Below are 15,195 nucleotides of genomic sequence, written 5' to 3'. Positions count from 1 at the left end.
GTGACTAGCTCAGTTATAACCTGACATCGGGAAGCATTTGATGCCATCCCAAACCAGGTAACAGTTCAGGGCATAACATCTCCAAGGGCACATCCAAGTAGAACCAAGCAGTCAACCAAGTAGAAGAAAGGATCCAGACCTTAGAGCAAAGGAGAGCACACTGCAGATATACAGGTTTGCTTTTGTCAGTGAAAAGCTTTTGTACGTGGACAGTATTAATACTTAACCTCTTTCTGTGGACGTTTACACACTGTGCACCTAACCAGTAAGAGCGAAAATAATTTGGAATACACCACTTACATTCTTCGTGTTCTAGTGAAAAGAGGACACACTCAGAAACCAAACCAAAGATTACCACTCTGTTACCAGGGGAAATATTATCCTTCTCTGCAATATGCATAAACACCAACATAATAAAATAAATATGTATTTTGTAAAATGAAATGAGAAATAAAACACAGCAGTATGGAAGAGATACAGAGTCGAAGAATTCACGGTCCTACGTAACCAGAGTATTTTCCTTCTATTCCTCTTCATTGGAAATGCCTGTTCCACATAAGCCTATTTCATGAGCATTTTGAGGAACGCTATTCTCTTGCTCATTCTAGAAAGCATCTATTCACAAAAAAACCTCTCAAGAGCACATACAGAAAATGAACATTAAAAGAGAAAGAAGAATACAGAAGATGTAATATGTCCTTCACAAAAGAAACCTTACACTAATGTTTTAAGCAAGCTGCCTGGCCCACAGATCAGGCCCCTCCTGTTTGAATCCTACTGTCCAAATTTGTCAGAATACACTACTTCCTTAGGACATCATTCATGCACCTTTTTAATGGGATCTTTCTTGGGGAAAGCAGGTAAAAGGTATGATTGTAGCTATTAAATTAGCATTAGGGTAGTCACAGTCTTGAAGGATTGGGCTGTCTTTGATCAGTTCCTGAATACAAACGACTTTCAATTAACTTTACAGTAGTCACACTGCATACAGCAATCAAAACATAAAGCAAAGATAAATTAGATACTCTGTTTTTCTCAAAAAAGTCTAAAGACAACTAGAAGACATCTCAGTAGCTGCACCAAAGAAGACTAATGCAGAAATGGATTTGTATTTTTGTTCTTAAACAAAATAAACATAGAAACAGAAAGGTATATACAAAGAGCCAAAGAAATATTACAGATGAGAAGGGCTTCCCCATCCTGTTCTCACAGTGTAAGAGTCCTTTTCATGTAACAGCTAAGTCAGAAGCTTAAGTCACTAGAAAATGGAACTCAATAGACAAATACATGATAGGATGAGGCAAGACTTGATCAATCTCTTGTGAACGAGTGATTTGGTATGAGGGTAGTACAGCCCACAGCTCAACAGTTATGTCTTGTAAACAATGAAAAGAAGTGCTTCATTTGGTATCTTGTGGTTGTCTACAGATGTTGCTTTCCTACCCTGCCAACAGGACATTTCATTAATTTGGAGAGCAGCACACCTGAAGACACAGAGGTTCCTCTCTTGCTGCTGACTATATGTTTTTAAAGTCTTTGCTAAAAATTTCTGGATGTGCTGCTTCCCAGTTCTAAAATCCTTTATGCAAAAGCCTGAAGAGGGAACAAGCCAAAGACATACATGAAAAGAACACTAGCTAAAGACTTCTGGAAGATTTAATCTCTTCTATCCCTATCTAATGGAAAATGGGCTACATAAGCAGAGCAAGCTGATGGCCAGCAGCTAGCTTACAATGCACTTGCAGCCAACAGTGTCCATATCCCACCGTTTATCACCTCTAATGCCAAAGGCCTGGGATGACTCTAGTTGCCATATGAAATTCAAGAGGAATACCCACACTGGCACTTTTTCCTGCTATACCTATCTCCTGCCTGCTGGTGGGGATGGCCAAGTTCTCGAAAGGCTTGGGACATTCCCTCTGCTGTCTGAAATAAGGGATGCTGATGTAAACATGTAATTCATTAAGGAAAGGGCAATGATGCAACACAAACTCTTTCATTACACTGAGCAGGTCACAAGCTAACGTGGAAGTTTAGGGTTTGTAAGTCAATTAGCCAGCATAATGGCAGTCTGTTCTCTCACAAATCCAATTTTGTTTTAGAGATCAAGCTTCTGTGCATTCATTTGAAAAACAAGATCCTTCTTCCAAATGCTGCTAGTTTAAAGCTCCAGCCTCTTCACAGGTCCTTCCAGGTGCCTAGTCCACTCCTCCAGCAGCAGTCAACCAAACACCATTAGGTTGGTTCTAGGCAGCACAGGGGCAATGAGTCTGCAGTAACAATGTTCAGATAACATAGTAGCTTTCACTATAGGGAGAATCCTCCTCAGAGTCCTCACTGTCACAACTGCTTATTGTCAAGATGGAGTAGGTGGTAGAAGGGACACCGTTGTCACAGTCTGTGGCTGGTTTCACCATCACATTCTGCTTCTCTGCATTCAAAACACACAGATACAAAAGTTAGCTGTGACCACTGTACCCACAAGTGCTAAATTACTACTTGTCTTTGAAACTATGTTTTAGCTTCTCACAGTCAGTTTGCAATAAGTCTTTCAAGCTGCAGGACACAGGCCTTTTTCATTTCAGTTTTCAGCATAAAAGAACGAAGGAATGGGAGTTTTTTGTTCGCTTGTTTTCTTAAGTGCTCTAAAATGTCTTTATGTCTTTTCCTATTAGGTTACACAGATGAGGAGGAGACATTCTCCACCCCTTCACAGGGACACAGCTGGCAATGGAAGTGGCTAAGTATTTCAGTGTCTTGCCAGGTAAGAAAAGGAAAGAAAAAATGTGGTAAGGGGCACTCATACAAGTACTGATTGGTCAGAACATTTATAGCCTCATCAAAAGCTTCATCTATTTAAGACTGCAAGCTGTCCTTCTAGTGCCAGGGCTACTAAGACTCCTATAAAGGTTTCTTGGAAAGCCTTTACAGCTTCTTAAGTGCCACTTCCAACATCATTCTTCTTTTAACAGGTATATTTCTTAGGAATTAATTTTAAATAGACAAATGGTTATCTTCATTTCAATCAAAATGTTTCCATCACTGCACAAAGAGGCACAGAAACCATTTCACCTTCTAGCTGAAGTGTGTCACCGTAAATTTAAATTATTTCCTACTGGTAGTTATTTCTGAAGGTAGGCTATGAACTCATTTGCTTTTTGTTTGAGCGAGGATGAAGACCATTGGAGTAACACACAATGGGCTGCAATGAAGGCACCACTTCAGCTAGAGCCCACCAGCTACCTGAGCAGACACTTAGGAGCACTGTGGCACTCTGCAGATGCATGCAATGCACAAGGGCTGCCTCAGTACCACAGAGGTAAAAGCAATTCTTGTAGCTAAGCCGGGCAGCCTCTCAGCAATGCAGCACTTCCTGAGGGAATCAGACTGAAAGGGTTACATAGGTTATAATTTCAGGCTTGAACTAGCACTGCTTAGTGATGTCATTCTATGTCACCGTGGCACATCTGAAAGGTATCAAAAGCACCTTTCTTTTGGTAAAAATACAATTTGATACACTGCAAAATTAAGGATCATGCACTCATCTCTATGAAGGGAAAACAAAACAATTACTTAAGAGAACACAGCAATAGAAATTTAAGGGGTAGCAGGAACAGACATCTACATTTCAGCACCTAGATACCAATGTCAAGTGCTCTAGAAAGAAATTTGGAAGGAAGCAGACTAGGAATAACCCATGCTGGGGTTTTTCATAAAGCAATCACCATCATGCACAGTATTTTAGCAACAACTAGGCAAGATGTTATGCCTGTAAGCCACAGTGGCTTTAATACCACAAAAATAAACCTGTCAGAGCAACTGTCAGTTCAGCCATACTTAGATATACCAGTGTCTCTTTCAGAGATTTCCTATATAAATTTAGCACATAGAAAAGAATTCAGAGATTCTTGTCAGATCTGCGGAGTTTCTGTGATTATGTGCTCCACAGTTTAATCAAAAGTGCCTGGTAAGTTTTTCAAGGACCATTCTATGTATTTTTGCTCTTATTAAGTGATGTCTTTGAAGGAGACAAACCTTTAACCTTTAGCATGGTTAAACTAAGTTTTCCTGCCAGACCATGGAACTCGCACTGAAGTCTTTTTCCAAACTTTGTACTGATTTTATTTTACTGTGCAGTAAAGCTAGTTAGTAGAGAGATCTCATTATTATTCTTTTAGTGTTTCTGCAGCGTTCCCTGAGCATCTTCTTGGTATGTAGGTGCCAAAGAAAGTCATGCAAAATAGATGGAATAAGAGATTGTACTCATCATGCCACATCCACCCACCTCTCACCTTTCCGCTCTCTGATAAGGCTCAGGCGATGCTCTTTCATTTCCACATCCAGTTTTTCTACCATCCTGTTAATGCAGTTATCCAGCACCAGAGAGCGTGTCTTTGATTTGATCTCCTGCCTGCAGATAGGGCACTCCACTTTACGTTTTGTCCACTCATTGATGCAGTAGGAGCAGAAGCTGTGTGCACAGTTCAGAGTGACCGCCTGTGGAATTCAGCAGAAGGATACTGGTCACAGCGTGCTCGCACAGGCACTGTCAAGCAAAAACCCACTGAATACAGGGAAATATTAGATGAATATTTTGTATAGGGAAAGGGACTGGAGTGCCCAAAGCCTTTAGGGCCTTCACAGGAGTCACACACAAACTACCCCCTGCCAGAGGTCAAGCCAGCATTACAGGTCAGTTAATGGAATCACTGTAAGTCACACCAAGTCAGAAACAGGAAAAAGTAATTAATTTTATGACAAGTTACCCAATTTGAAAAGGATAAATTATGGAAAACACTCAGATACTGCAAAATAGCATCTTAATATACTGAGAAACCAGAAATTAAAATTTCAGCTAGCTCTTAAGCCATTATAACAAGGCTAACACATCAGGTTTCCCATAGTAAAAAAATAATGCAATGAAACTGACCTTCTAGCAAAACATGAACAAAAATAACAGTCTACACGACAAGCATAGGCTATCACTTGCAGAATCAAATGAAAACAGGCTAATTTCTCCAAGAAAGAGTTTATCTGAACAATATAAACATCCCAGGACTTGACTGAATACCGTACCTCCCTTCCATTACTAACCTCTCCATATAGCTAAACTTTAAACAGTCCAACTCTAGTCAGCTTAAAGCAAGGTCCACTACAAAATAATTCTTCCCCAAGCAGCTGTCAGCAGCAACTCTGGGCACCAGTTCAAAAACCTACACAAGTGCTCCAAACTTATGTGCATTTTAGGATTAAGCACTTTTGTCTATGCAGATAGAGACATTAAAGCTGAATTTGCTGTCAAGCAAAGAGTCAGGGGAGACAGAATAGATCTCTGGATCAACTCTTTCCCATAAGAACTCACGGTGGGTCTGTTGGGACTGTTAAACAAGGTAAGTAAAGAAAAGGGCTTAAAATTATGTTATTAGAGCTATGGAAAGCTTCTCAAGTCTCTTTTTTACTGGCAAACGCATACAGATTTAAACATACCTCGATAAAGTGCTCAGAACAGATTGTGCACTGCAACTCATTCTCCAACACATCATTCATCTGATTCAACACCTCTTCTTTTTGGGCTCTCACCTTTTCCTTCTCCTCCTGGTGGAAAAGTACATGTTGTTGTGTATCAACAAAGAACAAGATTTTTCTCAATTGGCAGGAAGTGTGTGTGAAAGGGAAGAAAATCATACTTCAAATCTCCACATGTCAAGTGGACTGGGTATCTATCACATACCCAGATCTGTAATCGCTTTCCTCTTTGTAGTCTCAGCAGTATTGAGAATATTCCCACCCACTACAGAGAACTTGGAAGAGAGAACAGCCATTACCAAATTCCCTTCAGCCTAAAGGAACTACCAGCTGATCAATCTTTTCAGAATCTTTTTCAACCTGTTCCTAGCAAGAGTTTGGCTTTAATCAGTATTTTTTTTTTGGTGTCTGATATAAAAAGCAGAACACCCAACAGACCAAATACCTCAAATACTAAAAAAAGGAAGCAATAAAGTTTAAAACATTTACTTGCATTTAACAACCTAATAATCTTTTTGTTTGCTTGTTAAGAGTTAAATTAGGCTGATTAGGCTAAGTACCTGCTCTATCTTCTAAAAATAACAGGAAAATTCTACTAATTGAAGCTATAGTTGAAACAGCAACAGATTTCCAAAGATGACATTAAAAAAACAAAGCAATCTGTCAGTGGTGGATGATTTGATAATTTCCAAAAGTAAGACACAGGAAAGGATCTCCTTAATTATTTTCCACTCATCACTTTGTGTCAAGGCCAGGAAGAACTGTGGCTTATCTCATTCATTATTCAAATTCCATGTTGCTTCAGTCCTACAGTCCCTTATAGAACTGCTGTCACAATGCAGTTTTACTTGAATGCACTTTAACTGAAAATGAAGCACATCACTCTTCAAACACTTCTGCTTTGTCAGTGGATTTTTTTTCCTGTTATTTCTGGCTTGATTTTTAGTTTGTTTGTTTTTCAAAGAAAGGGTGCGGTGGGCCCATTTCTGTTCCAAAATGCACTGTTCAGGTGCTTTGGGCTTTCTTTTTGATTAAGAAAGTTTTAATAATAACTGTTTGACACCAATTTATAAAAAGTGCAAGGTGCCTCCTCCGCCATTGTCAGCTGCCACCTCAAAACACAGAAATTTTGCACTATAGGAGGCCAGGCAGAGCCAAGACAAATATTAAATAAACCATTCCCTCTGCTCATGCAGCATATCATGTTTCACTTATGAATAAAACTAAGAATGCAGTTATTCCTTACCTTGGTTTCTTCCAGTTCTTTATTCTTGGCTCGAATTATCTCCTCAAAATCTTTTTTATTACGATTCAGTTCTTCCATCAAAGCACGATGCTGTAAAAATACCATTCCAGAAGTTATAAGAGTACCATTCTAAGCTATCCTATTAAAGACACATGGTCATAGTCATAAGGTTCAGCACACATTTATTTCTCCTATTCTCCTCCTAGAAGAGCAACATATATAAGTTGAGGTGTTAAGGCAGTTTATCCTTAACTTAAAATTGGAATGCACTGCCAGTTATTTATGATCTTCCCAGTGCCATCACACTTTGCATTCCCTCTTCCAGGTTATTCTTTCACTTCATTTAGGTTTTTCAGTCACCTAAGGCCAAGTCCTTGTCTTCTACCAAGATGCCACAACACTTGGAAAGATTTAAATATCCAAGTTACACAGTTAGACCAAACCTAGACTCATAATCACTTGCCTCTTGCAGGACCTGGGCCAGCTGCTCCTTCAGATTCTCTTCCCCTTGTTGACACTTTTCTCCCTGGGTGGGGTAAGAAGTGGATAAAAAAAGACTTGAAGAATATAAGAGACAGAAAATTACTACTCTGCACACTCTCTTTAGAGGATATGCTTAAAGAAACAACACTGATTTTCAACAAACGGTGAGATGTTCCACTCTAGGGTTACATGTGTACAACAGAAATCAGAGCTGTCATTTACTGTGATGAGTTAAAATGGATATATCATTTACAGCTCCATATTTGGAATACCTCCACATTATTCTAGGTCAAAAGGCATCAGCATATTCATAGAAGCAAAGACAGCAATTCTGTCTTTGAGTACATTCAAAGACTTCAGAGATACCTAAAGCTCCAGGTAAATATCCCATTGTTTCTAAGGACACAACTCCAAACTTTCTGTACCTCTAATACTGGTATCTTGCCTTTAGAGCAGACTTTAAGGAAGTAACTAATAAATTATTAGACTCACTCCAAGATGAATCCTCACTTTCTTTAAACCAGATTTTGAGCAGTCTCAAGTTCAAACAGATTTCGGTCTGTTTCCGAAAAAGCAACTTATCACATATACTTACTGCTTAAAGTACTTATAGATTGCAAGAGAGGGTTTTTTGAAAGTAGGAAAATAAACTCCTTCCCTCCAGGGATTAAGGCATGCAGTATTTAATTGACTGTAAAGACAGTGCACTTGCCATGCAAACTGGGCTTTATTTCAGCCATATACTGAGAGAAATTTACACTTAAAGTGATTACTTTTCAACTTGTCCTCTCTATAAGCAAGAGAGATCAGGCAATGACTTTCTTTTTTTTAATTTAAAAACATGCTTCTTTGCCAACTGAAATGCTTTATTTTCCACCTTTTTCTGAATTCCCCATGCAGCCAAATCTCTTCTGTCTCTGCCCTTTCTTTTGGTACGTGCACTGTGATACATGCTAAGTTAAATACTTCCATGAAAACTTTAGTAGGGGTAAATCACACAAGCACTATTTTTGTTACTGTGTAGTTCAAGAGCTATTTTGGATCAATGCCTTATACGGGGCATTCCATCAAAGTGAAGACAGAAATCAAAATTATTGCCACCACTATACCTCTAGCTTCTGCTGCTCTTTACAGAATGTCCTCTCCAGCTCTTCCACCTGCTGCTGCTGATGCTCTTGTTCCATGCAGAGTTGGTTCTGCAACTCCTGCAGCTCCTGTTCCATTACTAGGATCTCCTTCTGATCACACTTCCTGTGCTTCTGCTTGACATTTAGAACTGCAGTCTGCTTCTCCTGCACTTTGACCTTTAATTTCATTGTATCTTCTAGAGATTTCCTCAGCTTTTTCAAGCCAGTCCATGACTCTACAAGACCAGAGCCTTTCTGGTCCTTCTGGGGGACAGTCACAGCTTTGGAGTGAACAGGGCTACCATGCACTGGACCACTATCCCCCTCACTGGGTCCAGGAGAAGGCAGCTTGACATCCATCTTCTCTGTTAGCCGTTTGGCCTCTTCTGCCTGTCCCCATGATTTATCTAAAGATTCATTGCCACAGGACATTCTGTCTCTTTTACATCTGGAGTTTGAAGGGCCTTCTGATTCACATGTCTCCAATTCCTCCAGACTAAATTTACGTTTAGGTCTTGAACTCTTAGCTTTCTCCAGGTCACTTCTTTGGGCTAAAAAGGGCCTAATTTTCTCCCATTCATCTTTAATTACTTCATACTCATATTCAGCAGTCTCTCTGTTTTCCAAAGGCACTCCCAACTCGATACGGTCTCCTTCAGCAATAGGATAGACTTTTGATGGATCCAGGCGCTGTTTATTAAGCCAAACTCCATTTAGACTCTACCAATAAACACAGAACCACCAAAATTTAATATGTAGTTACAGCATCCTCTGAAAGTTATTTCTGGCAACTGTAAATAAACACAGCCAACCTCTTCAGTACTTCAACCAGAACAAGCCACCTCTTCAAATAAACCTTGTAATATCCAGTTCATTGGCTCAGTGTTGCATTTATTACAGTTACTGCACTGTATTATTTACTGCACATTATTCTTGCATTACAGATTTTGTGTACAAGCACCAAGAACAACATTCTGACATATATGCTTGTGCAGAAGGGAAACACTGAACTCTGAGGGGAAAAACCTGCATAAAAGCTTCAGAAATAAGAACTAAATAATAAAAAGGCTCCACAATAGATCATTGTCAGGAACACAGAATACTACAGTAATTATTTCTGACAATTAATATTACCTGAAATTCCAGAAAAAAAATAGGAAATAAAATGAAGCATTGGCTATACTCCTTGAAGAAAACAAAGTTTTTCATAAATACAAGGAGACTGTAAAGAAGAAAAATGTTCTTCTAGAGATAATGTTCAAAGCACAAAAAAGGTTTCAAAATTAGCTCAAGAAATAGTTTTCAAAAACAGCAAAACTGGTCTGTGCTCCGGATGAACTGCAGAAACACTAGGAACTGACATATCTCAATGAGATACAATGAAACAAGCTGACCAACTGGTCAACAGTGGAAACAAACAGGAAGTGTTAATAGTTAATCTACGGTAGATGTTTCCTATCAGGCACTAACATTAGGTTTTCAAGTTTATACATATACTACAAGAGGGTTTTGTTTAAGAGCAGTGTCATTTTAATAGTAGCCACTCCATTCCTTTCTGACTAATCTGCTGTCAACCCAAACATCCTTCAAATCTGCAAGACGTGTTGAACATTTTTGTTCTACCAGTGCTGTTTTAAAGCAAATTATTTATTTACTGTTTTCAGACCAAATGAGAAAGTGGAGAGATCATGATATAAAAAACAGATTACTGAAGTCAAAGTGAGACCTAGTTGAGGACTCTGACATCAATATTTTATCGTAATCACCTGACAAGAACTTTCAGGAGAAACTCATTTGAACAAAACATGAAGCATAGTTTTTCTAACACTAGATTCTTGTTGAAGTTGATTATAATTAAAGCAATTGTGTCACTACAGTAAGGAGTTGAACTTTATCTTTTCATTAGCACCACAAGAATGTTATCCTTTTGAAAGGATAAAATCCTACGTCAAAATTCATATAGGATATTTTTTAAGAAAGCAACACCAAACAGGTACACAGACTGCAAAGTGCCCTTGGCCAGGCTGGTCTGAAAAATGCTAAACCAAGAGGTGGATCGACATAAAGAAAGTAATCCAGTTTACATCCCTACTGCAGCAGACAAGTTTCCTGCTGGAAGTGCTCAACAGGCAAGACACATTCCCATGGACCTTCTATCACACTTATGCTATATCACAGCCCATACATTGCTAGATCCAAAACAATGGATTCTGTTCAATGAATCTAAGAGTGCAAGGTCTTCAACTGGTCTCTGTACCTTGTTATCCTTGACAGTCCACTGCCCTTCTGCATTCTGCTGGAAGACACAGTGCTTACGAGAGATCATCAAGGGACAAGTTTTTGACACCAGCTGGTACGTGATATCCAATCCTCGGCCAATAGTCACCTAAAAATAAAGTAGTGTAGTTACTGCAATCAGTAATGACATGGTAAATTCAGTTTATGGCATTTCAATTTAAGTACAGCAAAACTCTAGATCAACATCTTATGGTTATTCAAAAAGTTTGGCATAATATGATTTTTTTTTCATTTAAATTTAAGAGTATATAGAAAATGGAAGCTTACAAAAAGTATTATCTTTGTCTCCCACTGAGGAAATTTTGATTTCTCTCAGGCGCATTACAACCTTGGTTTCATGGAAATCTTCCTCAGCAGCAAACCATCTGTGTCCCACCTCAGTCATTACCTAACCACACACCATTTCTTCAAACTAGCACTATTGTGTGTGGGTCTCAAGATTACTTCCTACCCTCTTTTTTGCTAGTTGCATCTGTTCAACCATTTGTGAACAGGAAAGATACAGGAAAAATATAGTCCAGAAAACTGCCATCAAAAAAAGCGCACACTCAACATTGCCCTAAATACACAATATTTTTGTAAATCACACCATCGATCTTATGGCTCAGAATCTAAGCTACATGCAGCTCATAACCAGTAGTAAAAGTGATCCAAGTAACTGAATTAGACTCTAATAGTATCTTCTGGAAGAAGGGACATAATTTATTTCTACTACTGCACAGTATCTTATTAAATCTCATCTAATTTCAGATTGCCATTTAAAGCACATCCCTGCTCTCCCTCCCTCTGCTGCCTCCTCTGCACACTTCTCTTAATTCATGTGTGCACTGCATTACCTGAGCAGTTCTCACCTTGAGTTTAGAGCAAGAACTCAGACCCCCATGTCATAACCAAAGGCAAGGAAGCAAACTAAGATGACAAAAGCAAGTGCAACCATGTTAGTGCCTACCTCTTAAATGTTTCATATAGTTTTCTGTCAGCAAGGATTGCATATGTAAGAGGTACAGGGACTCGAATGGATAAAGACTCCCTTCTTCATGAGGATTCAAACATAAAATCAGCTTTGCATTTGTCCCTGCAGTGGTATCCTCAGGGCCCAGACAGACACATCCGCAGGACCTCACATACCAATATGAGTGAGAGCAAGCAGGGCCAGTCACAAAACTGCCACTTGACCAAGTTCATTTAGCAAACAGGTCCAAGATGTTACCACTCACCTGCTGGAGTTCCGTGCTGCTCACAGCAGTACTGGCAAATCACATCCCATCCCCACATATCAGCTGTGTCCTTTGGCACCAAAGTGGTCACAGCACCAAGCCCGACAATGTTCAAGAAGTGTTTGGACAACACTCTCAGGCATGGGGTGTGATTCTTAGGGCTGTCTCGTGCAGAGTCAGGAGCTGGACACAATGATACCTGTGGGTCCCTACCAACTCAGAATATTCTATGATTATGATTTGAATCTCCAGCAAAAGCAGTTTGTGCTCTGTGGCCTGACACACCTACAGCACCAGAATGCCATCAGCCTCCCTGTTGCGAATGACAACCACTGTGCAGACAATCAGAGCAGTAACATCCCAAACTGGATTCCCTGCACAATTATCAGCACTCTGGCTACAAGCTGGGCTACCTCCAGTCCTTCACCGAGGAGATCTGCACATCTCAGGGCTTCAAATCCATGACGGGAGAGTAACAAAAGCATACGTTTGGACGGATGCCTTTTGCAGTGTGTGAGCACAAGGCCTTGGCCACAGCATCAGCCACACCATCTGATTTTGACCACCAAAACATTAATCCTTTTACACTGCCCCAACGTCATCACTCATCTTTGCCTGCTGGGTTTTAGGGAAGAGTACCAGGGCCCATTTTTCAATTAAAAAAAACACGATCACTAAGAAAACGGCTATTCCTGTACCGCACCAAAACATAACCAAAACAATTTAAACGTAACCTCGTTTACACCTGAATACTTTAATCCTTAGGTACTGTTAACCTCGGCAAAGCATCACCTTGGTAATTAGGCTAGGGACTCCCTTCGTCCTCACTTACGTTACCATCACACGCACAACTCTATCTAAATACGCCAGAAGAATTTAAAGATATGAACAAGCGAAGGCTTGGCCAAGGCGACTCCAGCGCCTGGGTCCGCCCTCCCCGCCCTCGGGCGTTACCGGGGCTGAACGGCGCCCGCTCGGGCGGCCCGTCGGGGAGGCCGGGCGAGCGCTGGGGCGGCCGGGCGGCCCCCCCGAACGGCCCCGAGCGGAGGCAGCTCCTTAAGCGGGACGAGGCGGTGCTTTTTCCTCCTGGGAAGCGCTGTAAGAAACCACGAGACCCCACCAAACTGCGCCCCGAGAGCCGTGCCCGCCCACCCGCCCGCTCCGAGGGGCCGGAGCCCGGCGCGGCTCACCTGCGTGCCGGCCTCCAGCAGGAGCCAGTCGCCGCTGGCGCCGACTCGGCGGAGGCACCAGGCCACGCACGGCACCCCGCGCACCGCCATGACGCCCGCCCGCCGCCACCGGCGGGAGCGATCGCTGCGGCTGCGGCGGGAACGGGTCGGGATGGGATGGGATGGGATGGGACGGGATGGCCACCCCGACCGAGCCCGGGGCTGTGACCGGAGCCCGCGCGTGCGCCGCAGGAGCCGCGGGGACGGACGCGCGGCGCTCTCCCACTGTCCCGCGGAGCTTCCCCGCAGTCCCGCCGCGCTCCTCCGCGTCCCGCCTCCCCCTCGCGCCGCCCCTTCCGGCCGCCCCGGCGCCGCCATCCGCCGTGCGGCACCATGGCTGCGGCCGCCCGGCTGCGGCGGCGGCTGCTGCTGGAGGTGCCGTGGCGCTGGCGCTGCAGCCCCCGCCGCGGCGGTGCCGCCTGCCCGTCGGCGGGGCAGATCCGCGCCGCCTTCCTGCGCTTTTTCGAGGAGCGCCACGGCCACCGCCGCCTGCCCTCGGCCCCCGTGCGGCCCCGCGGCGACCCAAGCCTCCTGTTCGTCAACGCGGGCATGAACCAGGTGCTCTCCCCGCTCCCGCACCTTCCCTCCTCCGGCTCACCGGCGCTGCCGTCTCAGAGGAGCGCGGCCCGGCTTGGGGTGTCCCCTAGCACGGAGGTGTCCGGCGTGGCTTTGGGCTGCCCGCGCCGCCGCCCCCCCGGACGCCTCTCGTAGTGCCGTAGTGCTGTGCGTGTCTCCCTCGCTGGCGATAGTTAAGAACCATGTGAACACAATCCTGTGCCGTGCGTTCTAGAACGAACTTGCTTAAGCAGGGAGCTTGAACCAGCTGACCCACCGTGGTCCCTTCCAGCCTGACCCGTTCTGTGTATCAGGAGCCCCCAGGCGCAGGCCCCTGCGCTGGGTAGCATCTGTCCCCAGCGGGTGTCTCTCATTTCCAGTTCAAGCCCATTTTCCTGGGCACGGTGCACCCCCGGAGCGAGCTGGCCCAGCACCGGCGCGTGGTGAACAGCCAAAAGTGTGTGCGTGCGGGAGGGAAGCACAACGATCTGGAGGATGTGGGCCGTGATACTTACCATCACACGTTCTTCGAGATGCTGGGGAACTGGTCCTTTGGGGATTACTTTAAGGTGAGGTGATGGGAGTGAAGCCTTTCTGGGGAAAACATATCCTGCCTTTCGGAGCTGTGCTGTAGTGCCATGGGACTGTGTGCAGAAGGCGTTTTGGTAAGATCCAGATTAATTCCTGGGAGCTCTGTGGCCTGGAACAGAGTTGGTCAGCTCATTGGTTCTGTTGCTGAATAAGTCCTGCAGACTCTCAAAGCTCTCAGCCTGCCAAAGCTGTGACCAACATGTAAAAATCAAAGTTTTCTGTGAGAATACCAGTGTTGACTGCTTAATATGGTGAAAATATGGTGAAAAATACCAGTTCTTTTGATGCTAATTACTAGAAAGTTTGAAAAGGGAAGAAGAATAAAGGATGTTAAGTTTTTTAGGTGACAAATACATTTTTTCTTTGGAAAGAAAATAATCTATACAACTCTGCCAGTAGATGCACACCATGCTGAAGGTCTCACAACACTTTAGGAATGTCAGTTTTCCACTGGCAGCAGTGAGCTGTCTCACTCTCATGACCTTCATCCTGCTCTTTGCAATACACCTGAAAATTAGAAAGGGAGAGAAGCAGTTGAAATTAACTTCTTTGTTGTTTGACTCCCATTCTAAAGACCCTTCCTGAATTACTGTGCTTCATTTATGTTCCCTACCTGCTCAGGAGGAGGCATGTAGCATGGCCTGGGAGCTCCTGACAGAGGTCTATGAGATCCCCAGAGATCGTCTCTACGTCACCTACTTTGGTGGAGACCCCTCGCTGGGGCTGAGCGCAGATGAGGAGTGCAGGGATGTGTGGCTCCGCCTGGGGTAAGTGTGTTACAGAAGAGGTTCTGAGCAGCAGGTGCTGACATTTCACTTTCCATAGTTTCACATTTGCTCTTTAGTTGATCAGCTGTAGGGGCCACAGAGTGTGTTTTGAACCCATTTTGTTTCTGGTTTCTTTGGGCTGTTAAAACTCATCTG

General features: G+C 43.1%; 2 protein-coding genes across 3 annotated transcripts in view; one reads left to right on the top strand and one right to left on the bottom strand.

Annotated features, from left to right (window-relative positions):
- Nucleotides 1-362: 362 nt before the first annotated feature.
- On the bottom strand, nt 363-13,444 carry RNF8 (ring finger protein 8). Of its 2 annotated transcripts, none has more exons than XM_038131008.1 (8): nt 13,088-13,444; nt 10,640-10,768; nt 8,365-9,102; nt 7,236-7,298; nt 6,773-6,862; nt 5,488-5,595; nt 4,286-4,497; nt 363-2,431 (listed from the first exon to the last, which is right to left on the bottom strand). In XM_038131008.1, the coding sequence occupies exons 1-8, from the start codon at nt 13,442-13,444 to the stop codon at nt 2,392-2,394; spliced, it is 1,737 nt and encodes a 578-aa protein (XP_037986936.1). In that variant the 3' UTR covers nt 363-2,391. The 2 variants fall into 2 exon arrangements, with proteins under 2 accessions (XP_037986936.1, XP_037986937.1); XM_038131009.1 differs by having other exon boundaries at nt 4,293-4,497.
- The window catches only part of AARS2 (alanyl-tRNA synthetase 2, mitochondrial), a 17,199-nt gene continuing 15,434 nt past the window's right edge, over nt 13,431-15,195 (top strand). The window contains exons 1-3 of the mRNA XM_038131005.1: nt 13,431-13,684; nt 14,062-14,250; nt 14,894-15,039. Coding sequence (XP_037986933.1) covers nt 13,460-13,684; nt 14,062-14,250; nt 14,894-15,039 — 560 coding nt within the window. The 5' untranslated portion in view covers nt 13,431-13,459. The remainder of the gene's footprint in view (nt 13,685-14,061; nt 14,251-14,893; nt 15,040-15,195) is intronic.

The sequence above is a fragment of the Motacilla alba genome, chromosome 3 (assembly GCF_015832195.1).
Source record: "Motacilla alba alba isolate MOTALB_02 chromosome 3, Motacilla_alba_V1.0_pri, whole genome shotgun sequence".
Lineage (NCBI taxonomy): Eukaryota > Metazoa > Chordata > Aves > Passeriformes > Motacillidae > Motacilla > Motacilla alba.
This window is presented reverse-complemented; position numbering and strand designations above follow the sequence as displayed.

Excerpts from the sequence above, each read along its gene's own strand:
- RNF8 (XM_038131009.1), bottom strand. The coding sequence starts at position 13,444 with ATGGCGGCGCCGGGGCGGCCGGAAGGGGCGGCGCGAGGGGGAGGCGGG. Across the intron at positions 10,769-13,087 it reads TGCTGGAGGCCGGCACGCAG|GTGACTATTGGCCGAGGATT; the intron begins GTGAGCCGCGCC and ends CTTTATTTTTAG. Across the intron at positions 6,863-7,235 it reads TGGCCCAGGTCCTGCAAGAG|CATCGTGCTTTGATGGAAGA; the intron begins GCAAGTGATTAT and ends GTATTTTTACAG.